This window comes from Acanthaster planci, linkage group LG09 (assembly GCF_054643075.1).
Source record: "Acanthaster planci isolate LZ-2023a linkage group LG09, COTS_SCS, whole genome shotgun sequence".
In the NCBI taxonomy this organism is placed as follows: Eukaryota; Metazoa; Echinodermata; class Asteroidea; order Valvatida; family Acanthasteridae; genus Acanthaster; species Acanthaster planci.
In genome coordinates, this window is record NC_141785.1 from 14,181,460 (window position 1) to 14,199,996 (window position 18,537).

At 38.0% G+C, this 18,537-nt stretch overlaps 3 protein-coding genes across 8 annotated transcripts in view; 1 reads left to right on the top strand and 2 right to left on the bottom strand.

The window, feature by feature from the left end:
- The window catches only part of LOC110986357 (rasGAP-activating-like protein 1), a 70,300-nt gene that overhangs the window by 36,363 nt on the left and 15,400 nt on the right, over positions 1-18,537 (top strand). For all 4 annotated transcript variants that reach the window (XM_087140961.1, XM_022248168.2, XM_087140960.1 and 1 more), the window contains exon 9: positions 196-343. In XM_087140961.1, the coding sequence (XP_086997087.1) occupies positions 196-343 (148 nt within the window). The remainder of the gene's footprint in view (positions 1-195; positions 344-18,537) is intronic.
- On the bottom strand, positions 339-5,523 carry LOC110986360 (uncharacterized). 3 transcript variants are annotated; one of them, XM_022248175.2, is made up of 4 exons: positions 5,338-5,523; positions 4,504-4,623; positions 3,301-3,471; positions 339-1,806 (listed from the first exon to the last, which is right to left on the bottom strand). In XM_022248175.2, the coding sequence occupies exons 2-4, from the start codon at positions 4,550-4,552 to the stop codon at positions 914-916; spliced, it is 1,113 nt and encodes a 370-aa protein (XP_022103867.2). In that variant the 5' UTR covers positions 4,553-4,623; positions 5,338-5,523; the 3' UTR covers positions 339-913. The 3 variants fall into 3 exon arrangements, with proteins under 3 accessions (XP_022103867.2, XP_022103866.2, XP_022103865.2); XM_022248174.2 differs by having other exon boundaries at positions 5,324-5,523; XM_022248173.2 differs by having other exon boundaries at positions 5,320-5,523.
- On the bottom strand, positions 10,643-17,911 carry LOC110986358 (uncharacterized). Its single transcript, XM_022248171.2, has 2 exons — positions 17,772-17,911; positions 10,643-16,524 (listed from the first exon to the last, which is right to left on the bottom strand). Exon 2 carries the CDS (start codon positions 16,505-16,507, stop codon positions 14,504-14,506), a length of 2,004 nt encoding a protein of 667 aa, XP_022103863.2. The 5' UTR covers positions 16,508-16,524; positions 17,772-17,911; the 3' UTR covers positions 10,643-14,503.

Sequence of the window (18,537 nt, forward strand, 5' to 3'; positions counted from 1 at the left end):
TTCTTTAGCTCAACAGTTGTCTCTGGGAGATCATCCTTACAAAATACCTTGCTTGTAGAGAGAAAGTCAAATGGCTTACTTGTATGAATACATTATGCACATGGAAACTGCTACACTATTTTGGCCACAGTGCTTATCTAGGCCTAGTCCAGGTGGACATCAATAACCAAAGATATCTTTTTCCTTGTGTGGCAGTGCCGCTCAACCCCATTGACTATGCTGGAAGAGGTCATGACCCTTGACCGACTAGAGATTGCCACGACACTGGATAAGATCTTCCTTGGTCAGGGCATGATCCTACCCTTCCTGGATGCCCTGATTCGACAGGAGCTTCAGCAATCAAGTAAGTCAAAGTTTTCACGTCATTCCATACTTATGCATGTGATGCTTTATGGAATCTTCTAAATGTAATTGAGAGTAAATATTAATAGTTGATATTACAGGTATTGGACAAAATTCAGTCTCAACAATTGGGTACAACGATTTGAGAACATTCCTGAGCAGTGAAAGCTCATATTTTGTTTAATTATTCTTCTCTGACATATTTCTACCAGCTTGTTTGACAGATGGTACATTCATGTTTAAAATTCGTCTTTAATTTTTGCACGATACAGTCTGATTTTGCAGTGGTATAGCAATGTCATTTTGATTGGGAGGTGAATTTGCAAAAACGTCTCAGTATCTGTGCTGAAAGGCACTCAGGGTCCTGACACCAGCTTTTAGTGGCGGTTGCGCTGGCACTGTTCAAAGCAACTTCTACAGGAATTTAAGGCAGCGTTGTTCACGACCACCAAATGTAACATGAGTGAAGTACACTGACGTGTATGAGGAAAAAGGGTAGGAGGAGGGGGTTAAATAACCTCTTACCCCCTTGGATGTTGTGCTATTGTTCCGCCATGATTTTTAATTGACCTTATTTTCGTTCATTGCGACGTAAGGTAGAGTGACTGAGAATTTCAGGCCAGCCAGGGAAGATCTTGACAGTTCCCTCTGCAGCCAGTGCCAGGGCACCAGCTGGTGTGAAAGTGATTCCAGCTGGTGTGAATGCGATTCTTTCCACAAGTCCCTTGTACCTGCCATCTGGGCTAAAATACTGTATATCACCCTCCAACAGCTGACCAGCATGTACAGTGACGTAGATGTTGCCATGGCTGTCACAGCACAAGCCATGGGCTTTGCTCTCGGGAACGCTTGAGTGTATAACTGCAGAGAAAACAAAGTTGCCATCAATGTCAACTGCAAGTAGCTTTCTCTTGTCCTTGGTGATGTAGATGAAGTGGTTCTCGTGGGCGGTCAGTTGTTCACCGATCTTTGGGGCAGACAGCTCTTTGATCAAGCTTCCATCATCGGAGCTGTGTAGAGATATCTTGTTAGTGTCTTCGTAGCCCACTGCTATCCTATTCTTGTCATCCGACGCAAGGCATGATGGATTACCCAAATTTCGTCCTGGTTCAAAGTGACGCAAGAGGTACGGATATCCCCTACGGAAGAATTTGACTTTTTGAACATCCAGAACAATAATATGGTCATCTTTACTCACGCAAATGTGAGACGGGTTCGTAAGGGTGAGAGGCATTTCTTGCGAAAAGACCTCCTGTTTGCTGTCCTGATAGAAAGTTATCAACTGTGTATGCCTTCTATCTAATGCAACTATTTCATTGTCAGAAAAAGCTGCAATGTCATCCACAAGTGCCAATTTTTTCATTTGTTCCCCAAAGCTTGATTCTCTTACTTTCCCCTCCCATTTCATCATCACTTTGTTGGTGGTGACAGCAGTCTCTGCTGATTGGTGCTGATCTGCCATGCCTACAGAGAAAAAAAGTAATGTTATTAGACTGTAATTTGTTATGATTCATAATGTCGAACTTTATTCTTTGATATGTATGTACGGGTACATGTAGGTGTGCATGTTCAGACTTTGGTTTCGAGTATCTGTGGATGGGAATATTCTGACCAGATGAATTTCTGCATAGTGGGGATTGAAATTGTGGTCTTTGCTTTGCTTATTAATGACAAAGTTATGTAAAACTCCAGTGTGTCTTTTATAAAATTCCTCATGACTTTGATTTTTTTTAATGGCATTCCTATGAAAAAGATGACATTTTCTGTGAAATTGCTCTTCACATTCTGACACTATACTGACTTGTATGTACATGTACACTGTACATGTATATTGTTTTTTGACACACATACATGTACTTCTGCAGGCCAAGCTTAATACATGTACCTCTATATCCATGTTTGCATTTTTGAAAAAAAAAAGAGTCCTTATTACATTCATTTTATTTATTAGGAACATTCCATATAAAGCATGATTTTTTGGTCTCCTTTGTTTTTCAATGAAGCATTCAAAATACACCTTTTGCCTGGAGCATATTGTGTATACGCCCTGTAAGCCTCCATGTCATGAAAATTGGAAAGGTAAATAGAGCTCCTGGGTATGTTGACACTTTTTATAGCCAGTGAGCCAGAAAGAATACATATTTTAGAGGTGGAATATATGGGGAACTTTCCCCACCTCTATTGAAATCCTTGTTGAATACTCAAAGGCCTTGCATCATACTGGGTAAGACCTGCTACAGAATGTCACAAAGAACTGTAAAAACTGTTTGACGAAAGGTGTGGGTGCACTTATGAACACATCCCTTTGCAAACATAACCTGTTGATATTTATGTACATGTATGTCTCTAGATTTTTTGATACCGTAGAAAGGATAAATATTAAACTTTTGAATGGGAAACGTCTCACATTTAATGGGTTTAAGGCAAGTATGATTTGGTCAAGAAGTCAAAATTATATTTAAAAGGGTATTTATACAGTGAATTATCTGTGTAACTTCTTGTGTTAAAGCAACATGAGAGTTATGTGCAGTTGTAAACAATTATTTCAGTTCTGCATCATTTATTTACATATTTTCAATCCCAATTCATAACAGGAATATTTTTCACTCTGCAAAATAATTACATGTGCTTCCTGCATACAAGAAGTTGGTAAAACATTAATTTCAATTCAACTCACTAATGGAAATATTGGGTCGTACACTTTTATTGCCCGTAGAGTGTTACAACACAGTTTCACTGATTCTAATTTCCAAAAAAAGAAAGATAAAAAAAACAGTATTGAGGGAGGAGGCCTGGTTGCCATTTCAAAGGGTAAATATTCCATAATGTATGCAACCAGTTTGGATTTGACAATTTCTTTCTGTTAAATCTCTTCCTTTAAAGTTTTAAATGCATAAAATACTTATACAATAAGTCCACTTGTGCAGTGTTCAGAAAGCAGTACTGGAACAAAATTACCTTTATTTGGCACAGTCCCGTTGTTTATGAAAACAAATGTGCTGTGTGAAACATCTCCCAGAAAGATGGGACAGTTAGGACCTTTGGTGTTGACTGCTCCAATCGGAGGAGAAACGGGTGACTCTGGAGCAGATGTTGAACCTGGTCCCCAAGTGGCAGACCGAATAACACCTATTGTTAAGAAAGGTGAAAAAAAGTCTGTTCCTTTAAACTGCATGGAGAAAATAGGATGCAACTTGGGGTTTTCAAATTTTTTAATGTCCAATTTTCCCCGTAATGTAAAAAAGTCAGGGTAATTCTACGTACTCCCCGAAGGGTTAGGAGTTTTTTCTTCCAATATTTAAGACGTCCCATGCTAACTGAAGACATTGTTGCTGTATTGTCAGATGAGGCACATACATGTACTCTGGCCACAGTGGCCGTGGCATTTTTCTGCATAAACTTTATGCCTGAATGAACCTTATTTAAAGAAAAAAAACATTTAAAAGTTTGCTCATTGATTCCTTGTCATACACAGGTGTCAAAGAGAACTCCAAAAAGTATACAATTTCCACTCAAATTGTGCCATTTTTTGTCACTAGAGCAGCTGTAGATGTAATGACGCCTTTTTTGCTCATGAATATGTGGAAATTTACTAAGTATGAAAAAAAAATTAAAAATTGAACAATGCTATCAATTTAAAGACTAAATATTGAAAGTAAATGGTCAGAAAAGGCATATCACTGATTAATTACATATAATCCCCTTCTGAAATACAGGTACATTGTATATGACAAGGCCTTATGGATAATGTTGTTTGATACATTCATATAAAAAGGTACAGATCTGTTAATTTATTATAAACCCCGTAAGATTTCTAAGGGTTTATTTGAAGACATCGAAGACATGTTATTTATAGCCTACTCCAAGATGACTGCACCATAATCTGCAACATGTGCTACACGCGTTCATGCAAACTCATGTGACTTTTACTTTGGAATGTGCATTCGCAAAAAGGAGGAAGCCTCTCTACAGCAGTTGCCCCCAACTATAAACTTAGTGCTGAATCTTGAGCTTGAATCCTATGGATCCTACGGGCCTTCCAGTTCTGTTGAATTTGACTGATGAACAAAGCTGCCATTGAAACCCATCCTTTTTAGTGTAACCAATACTGAATTTATGTATCGAAACTCACAGAAGCACCAAAGATAAAAGTGTATTTACCTTCACCCTGCCTCCTCATTCCACCTTGTCGCTGGACTGATGCCATCATCTCTATGAATCATTTCATGTTGTACCTGTTTACTTGAATTGCTTTTGAAGACAGAGCAGAGTTTGAAGACCCTGACAAATCAAATCAAACATGTAACAATGGTGCATTTACTGGTACCAGAACAGGATGATCTTATCCAGATGATTTACTGGAAAAAACTTGAGCAATATCAACCTGTGTGCATCCATTTAGATTTTTAGCATGGCTAAAATATTGATTCATTTGTTTACATTTTGTGGTTTACAAAATTCTGTCTTGGTCAGACATGTAAAACAGGCCAAAGATAAAAATATATTACGTTTATATATATACGTTTTGGGAGGTCAAACATGCTGAAAAATTACTTCTGTCTTTTGGATTTTCACTACTTTATCTCTTTTTGTTTTGACAGAAGAAATCATCATTCAGAAATGAAAAAAATGAATGCCAAAGCTTAGGTTATAATCAAACATGAAGCTTGTTATGTTTAAAAGCACGAATTTGATGACATTATTTCAACAAAGCCACCTACAATATACAGATACTTCAGAGTTAAGACTTACATGTAAATGTAAATCGTAAGAAGAAGATAGAGAAAAAATTAGAAATTCACTTCTGTGACTTCCATTAAATTGTCAGATACTTCTAATGATATAACTCATGCTTACTATGGAGCAAAACTAAACACACTGTTTTCAAATAAAGTCATTGTGCAAGGTCCAACAAAACCTGCATCGGCATACGGTACATGCACTTCAGATAATCCGAACTCAACAGTAAAAACTTACATACATGTGTATATGTACATATGCTACCGGTACTTCAAAGATGATCACTTTTTTCTGTCAGCAAATACATAGGTGAAATTAAATGCAAGTGAAATGCGGTTTGCAAGTACATATACAAAAAGTTTGCTATGTACGGTACATGTAGCAGGAAGATTTGAGGCTTTGTATGGTTGAAGTTACGTGAGCAGGAAGTACATTGTACAGGTGTAATGCATTGAAAATACATGTACACAGAATGCTTCCGATTTCACAATAGACAGTATGACATTACACATGTCACTACCTGATTGGATCTTGGATCTACATGTACCTGGTGCATGCATGACAATTGGCTATTTAGAATGTTGATTTTGAGCCGTTGGCAAAGCCATGGTTCTGAGATGTCCACAATAGCAGTGCGATATCAGCTGACATGGTCATTGGATTGTGCAGGGATATACATGTAGAAGTACAGTACAGTTGGGACAAAAAGTTTACGTACACGTACATGCACACTTGCTAGAAAAACAGTTTCCTCAATTTTTGCTGTTTTGTCAACTTTTTCTCTTTGAGGACAGACAAATTGTATCTCAACTTCATAGCGTGTACGTCAACTGAAAATGCTCAGAGAAATTTATATGTTTCAAATTTTAATATTTCTGAAAAATCATTCCGTGAAAATTTACATGTACCCCCTTATTGTTGTTCAAAAATGCTTCAGAAAATGGTCCACTGCGACTATGAGATAGTGGCACAAAATAAGTATTTGGGTTGGAGTGTGTGAAATTTTGATTTGTGTTTGTAAATATAAATATGAAATGTACATATATGTCTCTGGGTGTTTTTATTTGATGCATACACCATGTACCTTAAGTAGAGACCCATCTTGTGTGTCCAAGTTATGAAAAGAAAAATTGGTAGTTAGTGAAGTTGTGAAATTTGAGGAAAACTGTAATGCACATTAAAGCTTTTTGCCCTATCTGTAGGTGCCATTTACACACAAGTCAGGGCCACAGTCCATTGACCATGCACAATTAAACATTGCATTAGTGACGAGTATGTCTTGGATCACAGACTATTCTTCACACTAAACAAGTCCTCGTTGCCTGTAACAGTAGACTAGTAAATAGAAGTTTGAGTCTTGGTAGTACAAATAACAGTATCCTGGAAAAGCCCCAAACTTTTATAGCTTTGATAATCTATTTGTAGGGTTTTGGCCTGTAAGCATTTAAGTTAGTAAACTTTAACCCTAACACTCATCAGTCCTCCAACAGGTGAAGGATTGAGGAATGTTAGGGTTAAATTAAGGTTACTAAATCAGCATACTGTATACATATCATTCAAAAGTAAAAACTTTCATTGGAAATACATATATTTTCCCTCCTTTAAATAAAAATGTACAAGGTGAAAATCTAGGAACAAATGTGGCGCATATGTATTAATGACCGATATTTGTATTCTCATTTTTTTCATTGAAATCTTAAAATCACCAACACTGAAAGCCTTGGGACCACTTGCTGTAGTTTTTAACCAAAATTTGACCAAGTAAGTGGCAATGAGACTGGGGTACAGTACAATTTTCACTATTTGCTTCAGTGTTTTGGAATTGAATTGCCATATTTGTGCTTGGAATCTGTAATTTCATCGGCCTAAAATGGTCACATGATCATTCTGAAAGTACAATTTTCACTATTTGCTTCAGTGTTTTGGAATTGAATTGCCATATTTGTGTGCTTGGAATCTGTAATTTCATCGGCCTAAAATGGCCACATGATCATTCTGAAAGTAATTACATTACACAGTCACCCTAATAATCCACTGTGTGTTGCATGTGTGTGTAAAGCCTGCATGTGCACTTGACTGAGAGCAGGAATATCTACAGTTAGCAGAGTTGTTCCTTGTTGAAAATTTTGATTTCGCTGTCCATATGTCTTTATTTCTGTTTTCAGCTCCCATCTCTTTGATGTCTGTGATCTTGGTGCTGTCACATCTGACTTATATGTTTTCTCATCTTTCAGAACTAGTTTCCCAACAGGCCTGCCAGTACCTTCCTCAAAATCCGTGAAGGAGGACACACTGCATGGCAATCTCTCAGGTTGCCCCTCATCTATCACTGCTTGAAGGATACAAAGAAGTTTCTCCCTGAAATCCAGAATTTCATAGCAACTTGCCCGAGCCACAAGTTGGTTTATTTCTTCCAGCTTGTTCTTCATCTCAGTTGCACATCTTATGCTTGTGGCCCAAGTACTTTCTAATGACTTGGATCTGTCTTTGAAGATTGAATGGGATCTTTGTGCTAATTTTGACTCTTCCTCTCTGATTCGTGAAATTTCCTCTTTGATCTGTGCAACCTCCTTATCAGCCTTTCTGGAGATTTTTTTGCAGGTATTTTCGTACATGGTATTTAGATTCTTGTGGGTACACTGTATATTCTACTTCACTGATGTACTCATTCAGATTAATTCTGTTTTGTTCAGCTTTTACAGACATTTCAGCAATGTCTTGTTTACATTTATCTGAAGCTTTGGCTAGACCAATGCGAGAGTGTTTGTCATGATCTAGAATAGCACAAGTTGTACACACCAACTTCTCACACTCTGTACAGTAAATGGAAAGGCTCTGGTCTGGATGCTTCATACATTTAGGAGTGTATTCTCTTATTTTACTCTTTTGACATGTTTGAGTTACAGGTACGTCTCCTGATTGAAGCTTAGCCAGTGTGTAGATTGTGTGAGATTTCATTGAGATCAATCGTTTGTGTGCTTGTTGACATTCTTTGCAGAGAAAATGACAACAGTCCATGCATTTTGATACTGCCCAATTCTCCTCATCACAAGCTTGACACTTGATATCTGCTTAAAATGGCACCTACATGTAGGTACTACATGCTTGTCAAGGAAGCCAACTGACAAATGGAGTGGTAGACACCTGTATATTTGTACTTCTGTTACACCTCCTTTTGCAAACTCAGATCCTCAATTTTCACCCTCTAATTTCTCTACTGAAATTTTTGACAACCTGGTCTTGTTCCAGATGATGTTGAATCTACTATATTTTTTAAGTCTCAAAGTCATGTCATATTTAGCCTTTACTTTTTATACAAATAACTGCTAAAGATGAAGCAGAATATGAAGATGAGCTTGACAAATAAACCAATCATTAATTAATAGTGCATTTAAGAATCTGGAATCTTCCAATATTTAACAAAAAATGATTCCCAATATTTATTACAAAAGGCAACATACATGTACATGTATGCATCAGCACCGTTATACCCACCCTGACCACAGTCTGACAGTGGTAAATCATCTCTTTTCTTTTTGTTATATTACAAAGTTAAATCTAAGTGTGAGACAATGAAACAAGTTAGTTGATACCTTAGTTTTTCTGCTAAAATTACATCAGCAACATTTTAAAAGTATGTGTCTAAAGAAAAAAAAAATCAAAATACACTTCATTTCAAGTGGATTTCCACAGAATTTGTTATCCAGTGTTTTTCAGCATATTTACTATTGATGCACACCTTTACATACATGTACATATATATATGTATGCCTGTATTCATAGTTCATAGTTTATAGTACATTAGTTTAATCTTTATTTTGACATGAATTTGACATGTACATGTAGTGCACATAACATAAATGACTTCACACATCACTGAGTAAATATTAAAGAGTTATTTGAGGATTCTACTTGTAATATTGAGACTTTGATCTTGAAAGGAATTTGTAGAAATTACAAAACTTCTCTTTTGTGAAGGCCGGTTAAACTTACATATAGAGATATTGTGACATACATGTACGACTCATACAGTGTACATGACTTAGAGCAGAAACTTTCAACAAACTCATTGCTTTGATTACATGTACCGCTGGATGTCTATGTAAATAATTTGAAACAAACAATCTAATTTACATTATATACAGAGGTGTCCTGAGTAGTTTCTAGATCTGCAAGCTTTTCAAAGCGGAATTTCCATTGTCTTGTTCAAATACGGAAAATGATGCAGTCATTAAGGTGCAAGTGAAATGCAGTTTGCAGCTGGATGTACAGAAAGTTATCTACATGTACAATGTACATGTGTGTAGTAGGCAATGATGTGATAAAAAAAAAACCTTTGTGTTCTGACCTAGTATTGTACTACCTTTTGAATGCATGACTGGGTATTTGTGATATTGAACAAGTCCTTGTTGTGCACCTAGATATACGAATACAGGTACGAACACTGTACCTTGACAGTAAAAGTACCGGTACATAAATTTAGCCTGAAAGAATAAGCAGTATTTCACCTTTTGAGAAATTAGTATAGAGTGTTTGTGTTGTTAACTTTAAGTAAGCTAACATTTAAGCTTGGTCTCTTTAGTGTTAGAAAATTAGCAACCATTGTTTGAGGACAACATCACAGATATTTATCATTTTTTTCTGTTTTCAAAATTCTTTAAAAATTCCTATCTTCATTTACTGGACACTTACAAACACGTAAAGGACTGTCTAGTGTCCACTCTAGCCTGACAGACAAATCTATTGATGCCTGAGTATTTCAGCCAGGCCTGCAGCCATTTAAAAAGAGCCCAGATTTTGTGGTGTTATGTAATATTCTTTTGTTCACGAACCTGGCTCAGTGCGCTGCTGACCTCTTTTCCATAGGGGCCAGATTAGCATGAAGCAGTGCTATGTGGCTCATCGCTGCGGTGGTGGAGCGTTTTCGTCCCCGGTGGTAATCCGCTCGCTCTAAATGCCCCAAACTGTAGTATACTGTTTCAAAACAAGGCAGGATTATCACCACTTTTGAGAGTGAAAAAATGTCGGTAATGCCCAGCAGCCTGGTCTTTTGTTTGGAGTACGGTCTTTTGTTACAAGGCCCTGTTTCCTTTACATGTAAAAATAATTTATTGTGCCCTCATGCAAGGGTAATACATAAACATATATAGCTATGCACATATGTTTTCTGCATGTCTAGTTCTACTTAAAGGTTAACAGAAATTGAAAACATATAGTTCACGTGAAGTATTTCAAATAACAATGAAATACATGCCGGTAACTTATTTCAAAAACATCATAAATTCAATGTTTACTCCATTAATCGTGACCTCAAAATGGATAAAAAGACCCTGCGTTTCCCTGCCCACAAAAATCCCCTTTTGGCCGCACTCCCAGGCTGATTTGATGTCATCAGGAGAACGCCTACATGTACCGGTACAGTGTACATGTACATGTACATTGCATGATTTCACACGGTACATGCAGTGTTGTACGCATGCAATACCACGTTGTGTTCAATGTAGCTTGGCCCACAAGCAAACACTGCCTCAGTTCAAGAAATACACGGTAGGACTGTGTCTTTTAATTTCTACCTCAAGTTCTTAGCTTTTTCCACGGTCAACTGCTTTATTTGCTGAAAATGGCACCTGGTTAGAGGAAGGCAGCTTACATACTGCTTCAAATGGAGAATGCTATCTACATGTACTTGTACTTTCATTACTCCTCCCTTTGTATGCTCAGACCTTAAACAGTTACCTTTCTCCCCTGAAGTTTTTGACTTCCTTGTTGTCCTAGGTGATGTTGACACTATTTTCTTACTGAAGTCTCCAAGTCGGCTAATTGCAATGGTGACACATCTACATGTACATGTATTTCCATTTTTGTAATTACAAATCTCAGTCTTAGTTGGAGATATGAAACGAGTCAAAGGTACCTCAAATTGGTACTTACATGTATCAGTCTGTGCTTAATAATACATCAACCTTTTTGAAAGTTTACACTTGCCAAGAAGAAGTTCTTCCAAAAATACACTTCATTTCCAGTGAATTTCCACAAAATGTTTCATGCCAATTTTTTTTTACCTGTACATGTATAATTTATGCATACAATCACAGCATACATTTCATAATATGTTAATTAATAGTTCAGCTCTGTATATACAGTGGAAGAATTTAATCTCTGTTTTGTTTACTGATCTTGAATTATAGGAAACTATGAATGGTAGAAGATTAAAAACAATTTGACATTCAGCAAATTAAACATTTCATGCTGGGGCATTTTTCAATGTAGATGATGCTGGGCCAGCATAATTATCATTTTTTCCGTTTTCAAAATTCTTCAAAATTCATCATTTCATTTAACCATGTTTTATTCCTCCATGATTTAACGGACGTTTATAGCCGCACGAAGTAATCTTTAGGCACTACTCAAAGTTGACAGGTGACCTTCATTGATGCCCGAGTATTTCAGCCAGGCCTGCAGCCTTGTAAAAAGAGCCCAGATTTTGTGGTGCTTAAGCCTAGCTTATACATAAACATAAACGTAAAATTCCTTTTCAGAGAGAGTGATTTTGACCTACCTGACATACATTGTAAATGATGTACACATGTAGTCACACTGAGCAAAATATTAAAAGTATACTAATGAATGAACACCTCAATTATGAAAGCAATTTCTTTAAGTTAGCCAAATTTTTTTCTTTTTGATGTCTTTTGAAACTTCCAGATATCGCACCAGACATACATGTACATGTACTGGTATATAGAATTATGCACAACTTTATAAAGCAGAAAAAACATGCATCAAAATCAAGCCTGTTATTCATGTTCTGACAATACAGGTAAGTGTACGTGTACGTATACTGCATATGAGATAATTTGAATCAATCAGTAAAAACTTGCGTACAGGTACATATACATGTACATGTACGTAGAAGTGACCTCAGGAGATTGTAAATATGCCACTGATGTTTCTAGATGGGATCATACACTATCCTGTTTAAATATAGAAGATGGTGTATTCATACTGGTGCAAATGAAGTGGAGTTAAAAGGTGCAAATGAAGACGAGATAAAAAGTCAGTGCAGCTTGATATATACTTACAGGTCTCCATGTATATTAAAAAAATGCAATAAAAAATTTCCTGCATTCTAACCTGGTAGTGTGCTGCCTGGCGAATGCATGACTGGGGCATTTGTGGTGTTAATATTACTTTTTTGATTCTGGACAACCCTTTGTTGCCTGTTTTATTAACTGGGCCTTGTCCAATACTCAACTTCGGCTCCGTCTCAGGCTTCAACTGTACCTGTATGACATACATGTAGTTGGCAACGCATCCGGAGGACACATCACACTCGCGCTTCACGTGGGGAGATTGACGCAACTGTTTTTTTTTACTACCTGACTTTGAGGCTGTAGAGCACAGTAGTAAGTCTGATAGTGCCACAAAACATCAAGTAAGATGCAAAAGAGCCAAAAATTACAGAACTTCTATTTAGTTTACATGTAAACACTTCAGGCTCACAATCGGGAATTGGTTTCAGAGACGAACCTGAGACGGAGACAAATTGAGTATTGGAAAGGGCTCTGGCATGCAACTGTTTCTTGGATCAGCTGAGTTGCTTGTTTGTTGCCACAAGTGCAGCATTAGAAATTGAAAAATACTTCACAAAAGTCAAGTGGAGTTTGGACTTTCATCATTTTTATGGCATTCTCAGTTCTGTGCCTGTAATAAACATGTGAATTGTTTTGACCTTGGCAGTAAACAAGTCCAAAACTTCAGCTCTGTGAAATGATACTAACAGTCCTGACCTTTTTTCAGGTTTTTATAATAAATGCACAGGCCCTTATCTGCTGGGCTCTTTTTAAGAATTTCCACTGTTTGTGTATTATTTTATTGTATGTTTGTGGACAAAATAAGGCATGCATGATAACTGCTGTTGAGCTACTCCTCTACAAAGGTTGTAATAACAATAAATAATGTGGACAAAATGGGTGCGTTCGAGCGAGGTACTTGCGTTAACACGAGTGCTTCCCCCGAAGGGCACGAACAGCAGGAGTACACCCCGCGGATCGGCGAGAGTATACTCCCCGTCATGCAACAGTATACTCCTGACCCAAGAGTAATGCGTGCGCATCATCACTCGTGTTGACAGGAGTAACTGTACGAACGCACCCAATAGGGACAAGATACAATGTAATAACAACAGGAATTTACCCACCTACCGGTACATGCATATGATACAGCAGGTGGCCTGACTTATTGGTACGGACTAAAGTTTGAAGCAGGCACCTACAGTACAGTACCGGTACATACATACACCTGTTGGAAGGTTGTAGCCTGAGTTTGCATCATTAAGTGAACTTCCAGGTAAGCTTTCTGCAAAATTTGAATGCTTGAATGATTTCAGTGGCATACATCTCAGAGGGGACGGGGTATGGAATATGTAGCGGTACATATATGTAACTTCAAGTATCTATAATAAGATGAGTATTTACACATGAATTGCATGAATTTTATGCATTTGTATGGTTGTGAATTGATGCTTTGTGCAATGGCAAGTTTATGTACATGTACATTACATGTAAGAAGAAATTATGACTTAAAGGAAGGATATACCGAGTCATCTGAATCAACCATTTTCCTGTAATTTTCTTGATGTACATGTACCTTAAGAGTCTCTACATCCTCGTAAAGCTCTCATTTCTGAAATTCTTTCTGTTTTTACTGCAGCTTTGTCACCGAATCTTAATTCCTTTGAAAGGTGTTATTTCAGTCACCATGTAATATGTTTTGAAGGTATCACACAGAAGCACCCCAATATTTTCACTACTTTAGTCCAAATTGCAGGAAAGAACTCACAGAAATTTGGCAAAAGGTACATGCATGCCACATCAAAAAGTCAATTCCATTTCATATGCACTGCTATTTCATTACTGCCCTCATCGACATTCAAACTTAACAAAGTAAAAATACTTAAAAACTTAATTGGTCCTTTATGTTGGTTTAGAAACTACATGTAGTCCATCAATCCCACTTGCTGTTTTACCCAAAACAATTTTCGTGGAACAGTGAGGTAACGCCATTTTAAGGTTTGAAAGACTTGTCAAAAATGTAATTCCTTTGCTGTGGAATTGTCCTGTAGTAAAAGTTACAATCACTGACTGACGTAACTACATGTACATGTAATTGGCTTGATACAGTGGTGGAAAACAGTTGTTGACTGCTGTGATGTGGAAAAGCCATTTTTATACATACATGTACCGTACTTCTTTTGGGGTACACAGCATATCTGTGGAAAAGATATCAAGCAGTTTTCATGTGAGGCTTGTATCCTATATATACCGGTACTTTGTCATGTTCTCTGTACATGTGGTGAATGTCCAACTGCCTGCATATATCAAAGAGTATAGTCATATTTCTGAGCTTTTGATATGCTTCTTCACACCTGATGATATACTTTAATACTGTCCCTTGTTGCCAACACCAGCTCACCAGCTGGTGTGAATGTGATATCACCCGGATAACCACATTTATTGAGAACACATCCAATGTAATGTCCATTAGGATCAAATTGCTGAATTTCACCTTGTAATGGCTTTCCATGTGTAGTAACATAGATGTAACCATCTTTGTCACAGCACAGACCATTAGCATGCCAAGGTCCTTGAATATTACTGGGGATATCAACTGCAAAGACTATGCGACCGTAGCAGTCGACTGATAGCAACTTTCTGTCCACTTCTGTGTTGATAGAGTAGATTATACTTATTAACTGCTGTTGCTTTCTCAAGAGTGTCAAATTATAACCAATCATTGGAGCAGGCAGTCTCCTGATGAGGGTTCCATCTCGTCTGTGCAGTGAGATCTGTTCTTTATCCCTGTAGCCCACTGCTATCACATCTCCACCTTCAACTGCGAGACATGTTGGTGTACTGTTTGTCTCTTCACCCGGTTGGAACTGATGAAGGCAGGGCTTCTTTTCGATGTTGAAGATCTTGACAGTAGTACCATCAAGAACTATGATTTCATCATCACTGTTAACTGAAACATGGCTTGGTTTTCTGAGACCTTCAAGTTGAAGCTCTTCCGAGATGACATTTGGGTAAAGCTCTCGCTCTCTGAAAGTGATCAACTTGTTTTTCCCCCGTTCTAATACTACCATCTCATTGTTTGACAATGATCCAATTTCATCAGCAAGTACAAGGCTTTGATTTTGGTGTCCATATGTTGTTATTTCTGTTTTCAGCTCCCATCTCTTTGATGTCTGTGATCTTGGTGCTGTCACATCTGACTTCAGTGTTTTCTCATCTTTCAGAACTAGCTTCCCAAGGGACCTGCCAGTACCTTCCTCAAAATCCATGAAGGAAGACATACTGTGTGGCAATATTTTGGGTTGGCCTTCAGCTATCACTGCTCCAAGGTTATGAAGAAGTTTCTCACTGAAATCCAGAATCTCGTAGCAACTTGCTTGGGCCACAAATCGGTTTACTTCTTCCAGCTTGTTCTCAATCATAGTCACATGACTGACGTTTGTGGCACGAGTAGTTTCCAGTACCTTTGCTCTGTCTTTGAAGATTGTATCTGCCTCTTGCTTCAGTTTTGATTGTTCCCCTCTGATCTGCTCAATCTTCTCTCTGATCTTTGCAACCTCCATATCAGCCTTTATTGATATTTTTTTACTGGTATTTTCATACATGGTTTTGATATCTTTATCAGTTTTGTCTACTTCACTGATGTAGGCCTTTAGTTTTGTTTTGTTCCGTTCAGCTTTCTCAGAAATGTTGGCAATGTCTTGTTTGCATTTGTCCAAAGCTTCAGGTAGGCCAATGCGTGGGTGTTTGTCATGATCTAGAATAGCACAAGTTGTACACACCAACTTCTTACACTCTGTGCAGTAAATAGAAAGGCTCTGGTCTGGATGCTTCATGCATTTAGGAGTGTATTCTCTTATTTTACTCTTGTAAGTTACCTCTCCTGATTGAAGCTGGGCCAGTGTGTAGATTGTGTGAGATTTCATTGAAATCATTCGTTTATGCGCTCTTTGACATTCTTTGCAGAGAAAATGATCACAGTCCATGCATCTTGACAGTGCCTGATTCTCCTCGTCACAAGCTTGACACTTGATTTCTGATCTCTGACCTTCTAGTAGTGTTTCTTGCATATTCACTTCATCCACCAATGCACTTAGTTTGAAGTCAGTTGGCAAATTGCAGATATCTCCTTTTATAGTGGTTTTACGTCTGCAGATGGGGCATTCCAGTTCCACATCTTGTGGATGTTGACTCTGTCTCAGTCTTTGGAGGCATTTAAGACAAAAGCTGTGCAGACAGTCAAGAACCTTGGGTTCCCTGAAACGGTCTGAGCAAATAGAGCATTCTAGATGACCTTGACTTATCTTTTCCAACACAGATTGAGCTGTAGCCTTGTGCTCTGTTGATGCCATTTTTTAATGGGAGATGGCTGTGAAATCAAAGCCAGAGAAAACAAATCACATGTACATATATAGATTTATTGTTAATTAAATATCTATATTATATGTTACAGCAATATTAAGGTAGGTCACCAAAAGAGAAAAAAAATTCACACCAACTTGACGTAATTCTTGGTGGGAGGGGAGGCTGGAACCTACCAAAAGCAAAATATCAGTTAATGACATTTTGAGATTTCTTTGTATTTTTACATTCCCAGTTTCCTGAATTAAAATATTCTTTGCCACCCCCAATAATATAACTGTAGACTTTCTTCTGAACTTGCCATCAGAAGGATTTTTATGAATATATCCCAGAGCATGAGGTGATACACATTGAGGCCCATGAAAGTTGATCTCAAGGTTCTCGTCAGCCACTTGTGGAAAAGTGATGAGGGCTTTTCATCATCTTTCATTAGCAAATTTCTCCACAAATTTGACACAGGATTTTCTTAAAAATTCATCACACTCGCACTTTGCATAAAGGTTGAACTTTTTTCAAAGGCTCTTAACTCCGTTAAGACCCACCCCATTATACCGTTGGACCTGCCAAAAGTGGGGGCAGTGCCTCCAGTCATAAAAGTGGGGGAGGGAGCACCCCCCCTCCGCTGCCAGTGACTGGTGCACTCGGACACAGGTCGCAATGGTCACAGTTCATGATCAGTGTTTTATTCCCCAGTGACAGCTGCTGTAGTCACAACTCATATCGGTACCTTGGCTAATTAAGTGTAAGATTCTAGTCAGCTGCGGTAGGTTGATTGTGATAATCATACATGTAAGTTGTCTCCCCAATCACTTGAGTAAGTTTTGTAGGTGTGGTTTCCCAAGGGGCCACTCCAAAGATGCCATGCTTGTCCTCTTCATTCCCCCTCCCCCCCACAACTTACAAAGAAACCCCGAAGAAAATGACCATTCCTAGCTGCTAGGCCACTTGTGTGATGCACTTTTTCATTGTTTTCTTGTAACCGTGGGTCGGACCAGCCCTCAGCCACAGTATGCATTATTCTCATCGTCCTGCACGTAGTAGTCGTATACATGTATGTGTCGGAAGGCACTGTTCGAGAACCACCAAAATGACGTTGTCATAGGAAGTTTCTTGAATAGCCCCCGTGCTCTGTTGTTTGACCGGTGAGTCGCCATAGTGCGCAAAGTGACAATGTCATTTTGATGGTTCTCGAACAGTGCCTTCCATAAGTGTCAGGAATTAAATTCAACTTTGTCTTGTTCTTGAATCACTTACTTGATGCTTAGGTAGAGTTTGCTTTGGAGTATACGAGGGAAGAACAGCTTTGGTCTGAATTCAGCACTGTGAGCCTGTGAGGGAGCGGTACAAGTAGGCTTGTGCTGATGACTAGGAACGCTGCAGTAAAAATGGTGGCACTTCCCTAATTTATTTTTAGACATGGGGTAGATCAAGTGTTAACATCAAGCTTATCTGCGCATGCACAGAGGGATTTGTTGTATTACATGTATTGTACATGTACACATGCCACTGAGTCCACACTCAGCTATGAATTTCTATACATGTACCGGTGCATGTGTACACAGTCACTGTTGAGTTATAGACCTTGAACTTTAAAATGAACATACTTTGTTGGTATTGTTGAATCTCGATAATAAGAGCAATGTTAATGCAACATTTTGCTTATAACAAGGACATTTTTAGGTCCCCGTCATGTGTTTTCATTTTTCCATTCCTGATAATACAAGGTTCCTATTACAACATTTGGAGGTTTACATCAGGTCTTTGCTTTTTTAAAAATTTCTTTGACAAGTCACACTGTAGCATGTTATACATCTTAGTTCTAATTTGTGGGCAGTGCAAGTTCACAACAACTGAATACAACAACTGAATGCATTAATTTGGAGGGTGAACTTACCTTCATTAAATGGATCTCTTCTCTTGAGCATCAGATGGAGAGAGTGATTATCTGACCAAGAAAGCTGAGGTATAGGTTGTTTCAGAAGTGATAAGCACTTCTCTCATCATTGAACTGACAGTTTTT

Coding starts and splice junctions, on each gene's coding strand:
- LOC110986360 (XM_022248175.2), bottom strand. CDS start 4,552: ATGATGGCATCAGTCCAGCGACAAGGTGGAATGAGGAGGCAGGGTGAA. Junction 3,472..4,503: donor AATGAGGAGGCAGGGTGAAG/GTAAATACACTT, acceptor TCTTAACAATAG/GTGTTATTCGGTCTGCCACT. Junction 1,807..3,300: donor CGGGACTGTGCCAAATAAAG/GTAATTTTGTTC, acceptor TTTTCTCTGTAG/GCATGGCAGATCAGCACCAA.
- LOC110986358 (XM_022248171.2), bottom strand. CDS start 16,507: ATGGCATCAACAGAGCACAAGGCTACAGCTCAATCTGTGTTGGAAAAG.